The sequence below is a fragment of the Salmo salar genome, chromosome ssa12 (assembly GCF_905237065.1).
Source record: "Salmo salar chromosome ssa12, Ssal_v3.1, whole genome shotgun sequence".
NCBI lineage: Eukaryota > Metazoa > Chordata > Actinopteri > Salmoniformes > Salmonidae > Salmo > Salmo salar.
Genome location: NC_059453.1, coordinates 20,055,399 through 20,070,392, shown reverse-complemented (window position 1 = coordinate 20,070,392; position 14,994 = coordinate 20,055,399). Strand labels below are relative to the sequence as shown.

Genomic DNA, 14,994 nt, shown 5'->3' with positions numbered 1-14,994 from the left:
ATGGATAGAAGACCACAATGGATAGAAGGGGACCACAATGGATAGAAGAGGACCACAATGGATAGAAGGGGACCACAATGGATAAGAAGGGGACCACAATGGATAGAAGGGGACCACAATGGAAATAAACAGTAAACAATGTTTGTGTTCTCATTAATGATTTTAAAATGCATTGTATCCACATGATTGGTTGAGATGTGTTTTTAAATTGTCCAATTTTCATAAAATTTGTTACATTTATTTGACAGCGACAATGCACATCAATCAACATATCTGTAAATGTGTCAGATTTAGCAGGCTAGCTAGTGGTCCCAGGGCAGGTAGATAAAATAAATAAATCATATTAATATTAATTGAAAAAATCTAATCAAATCACCCCTACATCCAGGCGCTCCAGAGGCCCCAGCCACAACCAGCCCAGTGCCCAGCCCCCCCATGCAGCAGGTGGGTAGTTGGAGTTGTCCCTGGGCAAGCTCCAGCTCAATCTCTGCATCCATCTCAGCATCCTCCTGGGCCTCTTTGTTTGAGTCGTCCAGGTGCTTCAAGGAAAACAGATAATATGACTTTAGTTATCCAACATGTTAATTGACTCTTCTGCCATCTCAGCGTCTTTGACCATCCTATTAATCCTTCCAGTGATATTTGGAATCTTGTTCTACGTTTAGACATTCAGTTCCACAGCATTGCACAGTGGTGTGTGTGTGTGTGTGTGTTTTATGAGGACGGACTGGTCTGCGCTGCGTGTCCCCCATACAGTACCTTCATGAGCACGGCCACCACCACGTTGATGAGGACAAACTGGGCGGTGAGGACGAAGGAGACAAAGTACATGGGAGAGATGAACTGGAGTCCAGCGTGGCACGGGTAGTCACTTGGACCTGGAGGGCACTCACGCAGGGTGTCCTGGAGGACAGACAGGAAGAAGGGGAAAGTAAACATAGATAGAAAATACATCGAAAGAAAGAGAGAGAAAGAAAGAAAGAGAGAAAGAAAGAAAGAAAGAAAGAAAGAGAGAAAGAGAGAAAGAAAGAAAGAAAGAGAGAAAGAAAGAAAGAAAGAAAGAGAGAAAGAAAGAAAGATAGAAAGAGAGAGAGAGAGAGAAAGAGAAAGAAAGAAAGACAGAAAGAAGATTTACAGAGGTAGACTAATTTTCCCAAATGAGGTAGCAATACAACCAATCGAAAATTATTACAGTGGGGGGAAAAAGTATTTGATCCCCTGCTGATTTAGTACGTTTGCCCACTGATAAAGAAAGGATCAGTCTATAATTTTAATGGTAGCTTTATTTGAACAGTGAGAGACAGAATAACAACAAAAATATCCAGAAAAACGCATGTCAAAAATGTTATAAATTGATTTGCATTTTAATGAGGGAAATAAGTATTTGACCCCCTCCCAATCAGAAAGATTTCTGTCTCCCAGCTGTCTTTTATACAGGTAACGAGCTGAGATTAGGAGCACACTCTTAAAGGGAGTGCTCCTAACAGCAGCTTGTTACCTGTATAAAAGACCTCTGTCCACAGAAGCAATCAATCAATCAGATTCCAAACTCTCCACCATGGCCAAGACCAAAGAGCTCTCCAAGGATGTCAAGGACAAGATTGTAGACCTACACAAGGCTGGAATGGGCTACAAGACCATCGCCAAGCAGCTTGGTGAGAAGGTGACAACATTTGGTGCGATTATTTGCAAACGGAAGAAACACAAAAGAACTGTCAATATCCCTCGGCCTGGGGCTCCATGCAAGATCTCACCTCGTGGGGTTGCAATGATCAAGAGAACGGTGAGGAATCAGCCCAGAACTACACGGGAGGATCTTGTCAATGATCTCAAGGCAGCTGGGACCATAGTCACCAAAAAAATAATTGGTAACACACTACGCCGTGAAGCACTGAAATCGTTTAGCGCCCGCAAGGTCCCCCTGCTCAAGAATACATATACATGCCCATCTGAAGTTTGCCAATGAACATCTGAATGATTCAGAGGACAACTGGTGAAAGTGTTGTGGTCAGATGAGACCAAAATGGAGATCTTTGGCATCAACTCAACTCGCTGTGTTTGGAGGAGGAAGAATGCTGCCTATGACCCCAAGAACATCATCTCCACCGTCAAACATGGAGGTGGAAACATTATGCTTTGGGGGTGTTTTTCTGCTAAGGGGACAGGACAACTTCACCGCATCATTTGATGGGGCCATGTACTGTCAAATCTTGGGTGAGAACCTCCTTCCCTCAGCCAGGGCATTGAAAATGGGTCGTGGATGGGTATTCCAGCATGACAATGACCCAAAACACACGGCCAAGGCAACAAAGGAGCAGCTCAAGAAGAAGCACATTAAGGTCCTGGAGTAGCCTGGCCAGTCTCCAGACCTTAATCCCATAGAAAATCTGTGGAGGGAGCTGAAGGTTCGAGTTGCCAAACGTCAGCCTCGAAACCTTAATGACTTGGAGAAGATCTGCAAAGAGGAGTGGGACAAAATCCCTCCTGAGATGTGTGCAAACCTGGTGGCCAACTACAAGAAACGTCTGACCTCTGTGATTGCCAACAAGGGTTTTACCACCAAGTACTAAGTCATGTTTTGCAGAGGGGTCAAATACTTATTTCCCTCATTAAAATGCAAATCATTTTATAACAATTTTGACATGCATTCTTCTGGATTTGTTTGTTGTTATTCTGTCTCTCACTGTTCATATCAACCTACCATTCAAATTATAGACTGATCATTTCTTTGTAAGTGGGCAAACGTACAAAATCAGCAGGGGATCAAATACTTTTTTCGCCCACTGTAACTATTATCAACTCCCTGTGAATAAGTACTTCATTAGCTAGTAGTCTCTGTTGGTTAGAGATCTGTGAATAAGTACTTCATTAGCTAGTAGTCTCTGTCGGTTAGAGATCAGAGAATAAGTACTTCGTTAGCTAGTACTCTCTGTCGGTTAGAGATCAGAGAATAAGTACTTCATTAGCTAGTCGTCTCTGTCGGTTAGAGAGCTGTGAATAAGTACTTCATTAGCTAGTCGTCTCTGTCGGTTAGAGATCAGAGAATAAGTACTTCATTAGCTAGTAGTCTCTGTTGCTTAGAGATCTGTGAATAAGTACTTCATTAGTTAGTAGTCTCTGTCGTTTAGCCTGTTAGGGCTAGGGGGCAGTATTGACACGGCTGGATAAAAAACATACCCGATTTAATCTGGTTACCACTCCTACCCAGTAACTAGAATATGCATATACTTATTACATATGGATAGAAAACACCCTACATTTTCTAAAACTGTTTGAATGGTGTCTGTGAGTATAACAGAACTCAAATGGCAGGTCAAAACCTGAGAGATTCCTTTACAGGAAGTGGCCTGTCTGACCATTTGTTGAACTTCTTTTCCATCTCTATCATTTACTAAGGATCTCTGCTCTAACGTGACACTTCCCACGTCGTCCATAGGCGCTCAGAGCCCGGGAAAAAACAGAATGTCGTCATTCCAGCCCCAGGCTGAAACACATTATCGCCTTTCTCAAGTGGCCGATCAAGGGACACTGGGCTTATGCGCATGACCCGACCGCCCCGCCTTTGGGATTTTTTCCTCTGTTTGCCGAAAAGGAGATTCCCTGTCGGAATATTATCGCTTTTCTACGAGAAAAATGTCGTAAAAATTGATTTTAAACAGCGGTTGACATGCTTCGAAGTACGGTAATGGAATATTTAGAGTTTTATTGTCACGAATTGCGCCATGCGCGCGACACTTCTTTACTATTTCGGATAGTGTCTGGAACGCACGAACAAAACGCCGCTATTCGGATATAACGATGGATTATTTTGGACCAAACCAACATTTGTTATTGAAGTAGCAGTCCTGGGTGTGCATTCTGACGAAGACAACAAAAGGTAATCAAACTTTTATAATAGTAAATATGATTATGGTGAGTGCTAAACTTGCCGGGTGTCTAAATAGCGAGCCCGTGATGCCTGGGCTATGTACTTAGAATATTGCAAAATGTGCTTTCACCAAAAAGCTATTTTAAAATCGGACATATCGAGTGCATAGAGGAGGTCTGTATCTATAATTCTTAAAATATTTGCTGTGCTTTTTGTGAACGTTTATCGTGAGTAATTTAGTAAAATGTTAGCGAATTCACCGGAAGTTTGCGGGGGGTATGCTAGTTCTGAACGTCACATGCTAATGTAAAAAGCTGGTTTTTGATATAAATATGAACTTGATTGAACAAAACATGCATGTATTGTATAACATAATGTCCTAGGGTTGTCATCTGATGAAGATCATCAAAGGTGAGTGCTGCATTTAGCTGTCTTCTGGGTTTTGGTGACATTATATGCTGGCTTGAAAAATGGGTGTCTGATTATTTCTGGCTTGGTACTCTGCTGACATAATCTAATGTTTTGCTTTCGTTGTAAAGCCTTTTTGAAATCGGACAGTGTGGTTAGATTAACGAGAGTCTTGTCTTTAAATTGCTGTAAAATAGTCATATGTTTGAGAAATTGAAGTAATAGGATTTTTAACGTTTTGAAAATCGCGCCACAGGCTGCCAGTGGCTGTTACGTAGGTGGGACGCAAGCGTCCCACCTAGCCCATAGAGGTTAGAGATCTGTGAATAAGTACTTCATTAGCTAGTAGTCTCTGTCAGTTAGAGATCTGTTCCATTTCAGTCACCTCTATGCTGCTATGGACAAGAGCATCTGTTACACTAAAGGACTACATGCATAATTCACAGGATCTGATTGGAAGCAATGGACTTTGTATGATCCCCCCTGATAGCCATGTGTTGTGAAAGACCCTGATGCCAACTTGTTGAAAGCTTTTAGCTATCACTATAAAACAGATCCCTCTGCGCGCCTCTCTCTCTCTCTCTCTCTCTCTCTCTCTCTCTCTCTCTCTCTCCTCTCTCCCTCTCTCTCTCTTTCTTCTCTCCCTCTCGCTCTCTTTCTTCACACCCTCTCTCTCTCTCATTCTTCTCTCCCTCTCTCTCTCTCTTTCTTCTCTCCCCCTCTCTCTCTCTTTCTTCTCTCCCTCTCTCTCTTTCTGTCGGCACAGTCTTGTTCTCATTTTCTGTCCAGCTTCTGTGCTACTTCTGTCTATATTTCTCATGATTCTCTAGTGTTTAAAGTCATAAATGGCCTACATTTACCATTTTAATTGATTTATTTTATTTTACCCTTATTTTGCCAGATACATTGACTGAGGGTTTTGTGTACCTTCATGATGCCGTTCCAGTTGTCTCCGGTGGAGACCTGGAAGAGGGTGAGAAAGGCCATGCCGAAGTTCTCGAAGGTGGCGTGCCGACTCATGCCCTCACACGGGTAGTCAGCATTACACACTGAGAGATGGAGGGGAGGGAGGGAAGGAGAAAGAGTGAGAGGTGGGAAGCGAAAGAGAGAGAGAGAGAAGGGAGAAGAGATGTAGAGAAAGGTGGGAGAAGAGATAGATTAATTTATCACTGTGCAACAAAATATTAATAAACATAAAACTTGTTTACTTATTTCTGACAGTTCACTGCAATTTTTGAATGAGTATTTGTTTTGGCCCAAAGATAAGGGTATAGACCCTCAGGAAAATGTATTGTTAGCCTAATTATCAAGTATGAGATGTGTTTGTTCAGTACAGTACATTTTGGTTATGCCTTTAGCTTTTAATCAAGTATGAGAGGTGTTTGTTCAGTACAATACATTTTGGTTATACATTTAGCCTTTTTATCAAGTATGAGCAGTTTTTGTTCAGTACATTTCCTTTTGGTTATACATTTTGCCTTTTTGTCAAGGATGAGAGGTTTTTGTTCAGTGCAGTTCATTTTGGTTATACATTTTGCCTTTTTGTCAAGGATGAGAGGTTTTTGTTCAGTGCAGTTCATTTTGGTTATACATTTTGCCTTTTTATCAAGGATGAGAGGTTTTTGTTCAGTACAGTTCATTTTGGTTATACATTTAGCCTTTTTATCAAGGATGAGAGGTTTTTGTTCAGTACAGTTCATTTTGGTTATACATTTAGCCTTTTTATCAAGGATGAGAGGTTTTTGTTCAGTGCAGTTCATTTTGGTTATACATTTAGCCTTTTTATCAAGGATGAGAGGTTTTTGTTCAGTGCAGTTCATTTTGGTTATACATTTAGCCTTTTTATCAAGGATGAGAGGTTTTTGTTTAGTACAGTACATTTTCTATTATTGTTAGCTGTTTTAAGGTACTATTAAAACAGACTCACCCAGCTCTCCAAACAGTTCCACCCCCAGAGCAGCGTAGATGAAGAACAGCAACATAAACAGCAGGCCCAGGTTCCCCACCTGACACAAAGACAACCAATCAACAATCAATACAGAGACAGTCAACCAATCAGCAGTCAATACAGGTTGTCATACTTCCTGCTTTGAGAGACATTCAGCCAATCTGTGCTCAATAAGGACAGTTAAACCCCCACAGCAAGGAGTGAAATACAGTGCAGCAGGTCTGTGTAGACTGAGTCAAAGCACTGGTGGAAAGCACAGTGGCAACCTTGAGGTATAACCAGGCTGGCATGACAAGGCCCCCCTAAGGACCTTACTAATGGTTATATGGGTGATTTGGCTTGTAACACTAGAAGAAATGGACCTGAACTGAAACAACCCTCCCAACAACAACAATGGAAAACCAATGAGGCCTGTCAGGGAAAGATTGGCTGAAAGAAAATAACATGGATAAAAAGCTCATCAATTTGAGGCAGAAAAGAATCCAGGGAGAATGCAGGGAGATGTATTATCCTGTGTGTGTGTGTGTGTGTGTGTGTGTGTGTGTGTGTGTGTGTGTGTGTGTGTGTGTGTGTGTGTGTGTGTGTGTGTGTGTGTGTGTGCATACGTACCAGATTGCGTAGGTGTATCTGGGTGTGTGTGTGTGTGTTGCTATCCAAGGAGATACAAAGCAAACGTGGTAAAACACCCCAAGGTATCAAGTCAAATGAGAGGAGTTTCTAAGCCTGTGTACATTAACAGTATATACTAACTAGTGGGAGATAGATACTCTCAAAGGAGTGTAAGATAAAATGACATTCTCCTCCGAAAACAGATCAAAGTTTAACAATCCAATTGCTTTTGGCTCAAAGTCAATGGGGAATAAAAAGTGAAAAGTTAATAAAAATAAGACGTCTTATACTCATAAAAATGAGCGGGTGTCGGAAAGTCATCAGAATAGGAGAGGAGGGCAACGTGTCACAGCCCCACTTCTACCTTGACTTTGTCCAAAATTGCACCATATTCCCTATGTAGTACACTACTTATGTCCAGCGCCCTATGGGTAATAGGGCACTACATAAGGAACAGGGTGTCATTTGGGATGCACTCTAAAAGTCAGTGGCAGAGATATTGACAGTACTCCTCCATCACTCTCCCCTATTCAGAACGAACCTCTTTCAGTGGTAGGGATAAAGGATAGGGCACAGAGATGGGTATCTGGCAATGCCAGGAGAGGGCAAAGCCCAATTTGTGTGTGTCTGTGTATACGCTGCATATTGTGTGTGTGTGTGTGTGTGTGTGTGTGTGTGTGTGTGTGTGTGTGTGTGTGTGTGTGTGTGTGTGTGTGTGTGTGTGTGTGTGTGTGTGTGTGTGTGTGTGTGTGTGTGTGTGTGTGTAATTGAGTGGATACACACCTGAGGTAGAGCCTGAACCACTGTGTCTAGAAGAGCTCTCATTCCTGTAGCCATCTTCAATAGCTTGAGAACTGGAGAGAGAGAGACAGACAGACAGAGAGACAGACAGAGAGACAACAAAAATATAATTACTTTGGAAAGAATTTACAAAAAAACAGAGCAAACTAGAATGCTATTTGGCCCTAAACAGAGAGTACACAGTGGCAGAATACCTGACCACTGTGACTGACCCAAACTTAAGGAAAGCTTTGACTATGTACAGACTCATTGAGCATAGCCTTGCTATTGAGAAAGGCCGCCGTAGGCAGACATGGCTCTCAAGAGAAGACAGGCTATGTGCACACTGCCCACAAAATGAGGTGGAAACTGAGCTGCACTTCCTAACCTCCTGCCAAATATATGACCATATTAGAGACACATATTTCCCACAGATTACACAGACCCACAAAGAATTAGAAAACAAACCCAATTTTGATAAACTCCCATATCTACTGGGTGAAATACCACAGTGTGCCCTCACAGCAGCAAGATTTGTGACCTGTTGCCACAAGAAAAGGTCAACAAGTGAAGAACAAACACCATTGTAAATACAACCCATATTTATGCTTATTTATTTTCCCTTGTGTACTTTAACCATTGGTACATTGTTACAACACTGTATATATACATAATGACATTTGTAATGTCTTTATTCTTTTGAAACTTCTGTATGTGTAATGTTTACTGTTAATTGTTATTGTTTATTTCACTTTTGTATATTATCTACTTCATTTGCTTTGGCAATGTTAACATATGTTTCCCATGTCAATAAAGCCCCTTAAATTGAAATGAATTGAGAGAGAGAGAGAGAGAGAGAGAGAGAGAGAGAGCAGAGGAACAGATAGAACGTGTAGAAAGAGAGGAAAAGGGAAACATTGGTAGAGAACAGACACAGTAGAGAGAAAAGAGAGAGAAGAGGGAATAGAATGATAGGTATTCTGAGGTTAGAGAATCTACACAATGCCCATGTCACAAAAACCATTTTTAACAGTAACGACTGAGAGAACTGACTGTCCCGGGAAAAGAAGCAGCATTTGTCTTCTGGGATATGGAGTCCTGGAGATCCACCTTGGCCTCTTACCCTGAAACATCCTTAAAAAGCACTAGAAAGTCTCCACTTCTATCTCTCTCCTCCATGTATCCCCTGTCCTCCCCTTCTCTCCTTCCTCCCTCATTCTCCCCCTCCTCCCCCGTTCTCTCCCCCTGGGACTCCTGTATAACCAAGTTCTTTAAATTGGGGTGGCTAAAGCATACACTTGTACCCTTTGTGACAGATGAACGAATCAAATGGCAATTTCCATAGAAGTGTTCGGAGCTAAAAGAGCCACTGGCGATGTTCTCTTCCTCTTTAAAACAGAACCTTTAGAATTTAAACAGCCCTCTTTGGAATCCTCTCCCTAGTTCTTTCTAATCAGTCAGCCACACTAGTTACTGTTACACTAGTTACTGTGTTCCACTAGTTACTGTGTTCCACTAGTTACTGTGTTACACTAGTTACTGTGTTCCACTAGTTACTGTGTTCCACTAGTTACTGTGTTACACTAGTTACTGTGTTACACTAGTTACTGTGTTCCACTAGTTACTGTGTTCCACTAGTTACTGTGTTACACTAGTTACTGTGTTCCACTAGTTACTGTGTTACACTAGTTACTGTGTTCCACTAGTTACTGTGTTCCACTAGTTACTGTGTTCCACTAGTTACTGTGTTCCACTAGTTACTGTGTTACACTAGTTACTGTGTTACATTAGTTACTGTGTTACACTAGTTACTGTGTTCCACTAGTTACTGTGTTACACTAGTTACTGTGTTACACTAGTTACTGTGTTCCACTAGTTACTGTGTTCCACTAGTTACTGTGTTCCAATAGTTACTGTGTTACATTAGTTACTGTGTTACACTAGTTACTGTGTTACATTAGTAACTGTGTTACACTAGTTACTGTGTTCCACTAGTTACTGTGTTCCACTAGTTACTGTGTTACAGTAGTTACTGTGTTACATTAGTTACTGTGTTACACTAGTTACTGTGTTCCACTAGTTACTGTGTTACATGAGTTACTGTGTTACATGAGTTACTGTTTTACACTAGTTACTGTGTTACACTAGTTACTATTTTACACTAGTTACTGTGTTACACTAGTTACTGTGTTACATTAGTTACTGTGTTACATTAGTTACTGTGTTACACTAGTTACTGTTTTACACTAGTTACTGTGTTACACTAGTTACTGTTTTACACTAGTTACTGTGTTCCACTAGTTACTGTGTTACACTAGTTACTGTGTTACACTAGTTACTGTGTTACACTAGTTATTATTTTACACTAGTTACTGTGTTACATTAGTTACTGTAACATTCACACAGGAAAACACCCTGCGGACTGGAGCTACATAAGCCTTCCAGTCAGATAACACAACCGCTCGTTATTCCACGTATTGACTGGGCGGTAATTACCATCTATTTCCCTGGTGGTCGTTCTGCGGTCCTGGTGTGGTATTGTAGCGGGCAAAAGATTGAGTGCCGAGGGCCAAAGCTTTTAACACTAGTCGTATCATTATCTGTTCTTTCCCAGTGAAGTGTTAAGGTGGCCTGTGTGTGTGTGAGAGAGAGGGAGCGAGAGATAGAGCGAGAGAGAGAGAGAGATAGAGATAGAGAGAGAGAGAGAAAGAGAGATATAGAGAGAGGTAAAGATAGAGAGAGAGAGGATGGAGGAGGATTATGATAATGAGGGGAGAAATAGAATGTAGAGTAGAATATGGAATGTCAGCATTAGCTTTATTCCATTAGTATGGAGCTGAAAAGGGAAGGGTGCGTGCGTGCGTGCGTTTGTACCTCGTGCTATCCGCAGCACCCTCATGATTCTGATGATGGTAGGGTTGATGGGTAGAGAAGCATTGTAGTCAATCTCCTCCAGAACGATGCCCATCACTGACAACAACACTATGGACAGGTCCAGCTGGTTCCACCTACACACACATGTACATGTACACACAGACAGACAGATGAACACACACACACACACACACACACACACACACACACACACACACACACACACACACACACACACACACACACAGACAGATGACACACACACACACACACACACATACACACAGACAGATGAACACACACACATGTACACACACACGTACACACAGACAGTCAGATGAACACACACACACACACACACACACACACACACACACACACACACACACACACACACACACACACACACACACACACACACACACACACACACACACACACACACACACACACACACACACACGTACACACAGACAGTCAGATGAACACACACACACACATGTACACACAGACAGACAGACGAACACACACACATACACGTACACACACATGTACACACACATGTACAGACAGACAGACGCACAAACAGACGTTTTCAGACTTTGTCATACGGCAGATCAGTCATTCATATTTTCCTCCCAGACTTCTTTGATGGTGTAAATGTTTCTTGACCTAGATAATGATTTACTGCTTGAGGAGTACTATAACCAGGCACAGTGGTGGGTGTGTGTGTGTGTGTGTGTGTGTGTGTGTGTGTGTGTGTGTGTGTGTGTGTGTGTGTGTGTGTGTGTGTGTGTGTGTGTGTGTGTGTGTGTGTGTGTGTGTGTGTGTGTGTGTGTGTGCAGTCTAGGCTTATGTAACAGTCAGAGACACACAACTGTGCTACTGTAGGAAATACTGTTAACCTCTCTTGGGTAGGAGGCAGTATTTTCACATCCAGATGAAAAGCGTGCCCAAAGTAAACTGCCTGTTACTCAGGCCCAGAAGCTAGGATATGCATATAATTGGTGGATTTGGATAGAAAACTGTTTCTAAAACTGTTAAAATAATGTCTGTGAGTATAACAGAACTGATATGGCAGGCGAAACCCCGAGGACAAACCATCCCAAAAAAAGGAATTTCAGCCTACGACTATTTTCAGAGGCTGTCACTTTTATTATAAGGCGAGGTCCTCCCAGATTGCAGTTCCTAGGGCTTCCACTAGATGTCAACAGTCTTTAGAAAGAGTTTCAGGCTGGTTTTTGGAAAAATGAGCCAGAAATTGTAGTTTTTCTTGGTGGTTCCCATTTTGGCTGTAGTGTTTCCAAGCGCGTGATTGAGAGCACGTTCTTTGGTATTTCTCTCTGGTAAAGACTTTAACAATTCTCCGTCTTAAATGTTATCGTTTATTTACGTATTAGGGTACCTAAGGTTTGATTATAAATGTTGTTTGACTTGTTTGGAAAAGTTTATTAGTAACGTTTGGGATTGATTTTGTATGCATTTTGAGAAAGGGAAACTGGGTGGATTATTGACTGGGACCTTTGAAATGACCATTTGTGATGTATCTGGGACCTTTGAGTGCCAACAGAAGAAGATCAAAGGTAAGGCATTTTTTCTATCGCTATTTCTGACTTTCGTGTCGCACCTGCCTGGTTGAAATATGTTTTTCATGGTTTTGTATGCGGGGCACTGTCCTCAGATAATCGCATGGTGTGCTTTTGCCGTAAAGCCTTTTTGAAATCTGACACAGCGGCTGGATTAACAAGAAGTTAAGCTTTATTTTGATGTACTACACTTGTGATTTTATGAAAGTTAAATATTGATAATTCTGTAGTTTGAATTTCGCGCTCTGCAATTTCACCGGATGTTGGCCAGGTGGGACGTTATCATCCCACCTGCCCATAAGAAGTTAACAGGGTCAAATCCTGAAGAGAATTAAGAAGATGTTACATTTTTAAAGACACTACAACACTTGATTCTCTCTCTCTCTCTCTCTCTCTCTCTCTCTCTCTCTCTCTCTCTCTCTCTTATTAGAAGGTGGCTGAAGGTAGGCTGACACTTCTGACAGAATTTCATGGTTAAAACTTGACAAATAAAGATCTGCTCTCTTTCTATTACATCAGTCTATATGGACTTGATGACGACACATCAAATACCCATCATTTCTAATCAGGCACTTTCAGAAATTAGTCTTATCTAATACCTTATCGCTGTAACACCTCCATGTTAAACAGGATCTACATGGGGACGTAAGTGTGTGTGTGTGTCAGTGTGTGTGTGTTGATCATCACGATCTACATGGGGAAACAGAAGTTGAAGATAATATGTAATTAAAGGAGCTGATCAAAGCATCAGTTCTGGTCCTCTCCTGTGGTTTACATTAAAACATTACAATTACACTGGAGGTGATTCCACACACATGAATACGCATTAGGATATTAATAAGCCTTAGATATTTCCATAATCACCTAATGTGTGTGTGTGTGTGTGTGTGTGTCTTCCAAAATCATAGTCACTCTTCATAACAACCATCTGGGTAATGTGAGTAATCTGATATATAGGAGGCATGACTCAGAAAACAGGTGTGTTTGTGTGTGTTTGTTGTGTGTTTGTGTTGTATGTTGTGCATGTGTTGTATGTGTGTATTGTGTGTGTGTGTGTGTGTTTTGTGTTGTGCGTGTGTTTCCTACTGTACCTGTCCTTGAAGAAGCGTCGGAACCCGAAGCCGATGAGCTTGAGGACAGATTCCACCACGAAGGTTGTGGTGAAGAAATAGTTACAATACTTCAGACTAGTCTCCAATGACTAGAGAAATATAGAGGAGAGAGAGAGGGGGGAAAAGAGAGAAAGAGATAGACAGAGGGGGGGAAGACAAGAGAGAGAGAGAGAGAGAGAGAGAGAGAGAGAGAGTGGGAGACAGAGAGAGAGAGAAATGAGAGAGAGAGAGGGAGAGATAGGAGAGAGAGAGAGAGAGAGAGAGAGAGAGAGAGAGAGAGAGAGAGAGAGAAAGCGGGAAAGAGAAAGAGAGAGGGAGAGGGAGAGAGAGAGATAGAGAGATGGGTTAGTATTTGTTGAATGTGAGGGTCACATTGTATCCTTGTTGAGACAGTACCTCAAAAGCCAAGCTATGTCACTATGCAATCTCAAGATCAAAGACAAATAGAGTACTGAGGGGAAGAAGAATGTATGATGGCATTTACCACACACACACACACACACACACACACACACACACACACACACACACACACACACACACACACACACACACACACACACACACACACACACACACACACACACACACACACACACACACACACACACACACACACACACACACACACACACACACCCAAACCATCACCCGTCCATACCTGTGGTTGGCTGTAGTGCTCCAGGGACATAGTAATGACATTGATACAGATGATGAAGGTGATGAAGAGGTCCAGGTAGTGGCTGGTACACAGAGTGTGGATCATCAGACGACCATGGCTATAGTTGGTATAGTAGGGTAGCTTCTGGGCCTCTGTAGGGTGAAGAGGGAGGAGGAGGAGGGAGAGAAGGAGAGGAGAGAAGAGAAAAGAGGAGAGGGGAGAGGGGGGAAGATGAGAGGAGAGGGAAGGAAGAGGAGAGGAGAGGGGAGGGGAGTGAGGATGAAGAAGAGAGGGGAGAGGGGTGGATGAGGAGAGGAGATAGGGTGGATAGAGGTAGGGGAGAAGAGGGGATGAGGGAGGGGTAGGAGAGATGAGAGGAGAGGGAGAGGTGTGGAAGGGAAGAGAGGAGAGAGAGAGGAGTGAGAGGGAGAGGATGGGAAAAAGAGAGATATTGAGGATTGTAGAGGTAAGAGGAAGACGGGAGGGAGGGAGGAGAGGATGGGTGAAGAGAAAGCAAGAGAAGGTGAGAGAGAAAGGATGGAAGACGGGGAGCGAGTAGAGGGGAGGGAAAGAAAGGATGAGCTAATCTACAGAGAAATGAATAATATCCTTTTCCTTAAACAGGAAGTAAAATAGACCTAAATGGACTAAAGTGATGAATGACCATCCTCATATAGTAATATAATGATATCATCATGTATTACATCAAACCACCTACAGAGACGGGCCAGTTAAACATTCTACTTTAATTCTCCGGCCCCCAAGGATAGTTTGACCCCATCCTCCCCAACTTTCAGTTTGACCCCATCCTCCCCGACATTCAGTTTGACCCCATCCTCCCCGACGTTCAGTTTGACCCCATCCTCCCCGACTTTCAGTTTGACCCAATCCTCCCCGACTTTCAGTTTGACCCAATCCTCCCCGACTTTCAGTTTGACCCCATCCTCCCCGACTTTCAGTTTGACCCCATCCTCCCCGACTTTCAGTTTGACCCCATCCTCCCCAACTTTCAGTTTGACCCTATCCTCCCCGACTTTCAGATTGACCCAATCCTCCCCGACTTTCAGTTTGACCCAATCCTCCCCGACTTTCAGTTTGACCCCATCCTCCCGACTTTCAGTTTGACCCCATCCTCCCCGACTTTCAGT

At 42.5% G+C, this 14,994-nt stretch overlaps 1 protein-coding gene across 1 annotated transcript in view; it reads right to left on the bottom strand.

Moving 5' to 3' along the window:
* LOC106593365 (voltage-dependent T-type calcium channel subunit alpha-1I) overlaps window positions 1–14,994 on the bottom strand; it is a 134,296-nt gene that overhangs the window by 1,856 nt on the left and 117,446 nt on the right. The window contains exons 28-36 of the mRNA XM_045692073.1: window positions 13,847–13,998; window positions 13,165–13,274; window positions 10,488–10,621; window positions 7,617–7,687; window positions 6,204–6,282; window positions 5,204–5,325; window positions 760–903; window positions 383–539; window positions 260–273 (exon numbers count right to left, since the gene is read on the bottom strand). Coding sequence (XP_045548029.1) covers window positions 260–273; window positions 383–539; window positions 760–903; window positions 5,204–5,325; window positions 6,204–6,282; window positions 7,617–7,687; window positions 10,488–10,621; window positions 13,165–13,274; window positions 13,847–13,998 — 983 coding nt within the window. The remainder of the gene's footprint in view (window positions 1–259; window positions 274–382; window positions 540–759; window positions 904–5,203; window positions 5,326–6,203; window positions 6,283–7,616; window positions 7,688–10,487; window positions 10,622–13,164; window positions 13,275–13,846; window positions 13,999–14,994) is intronic.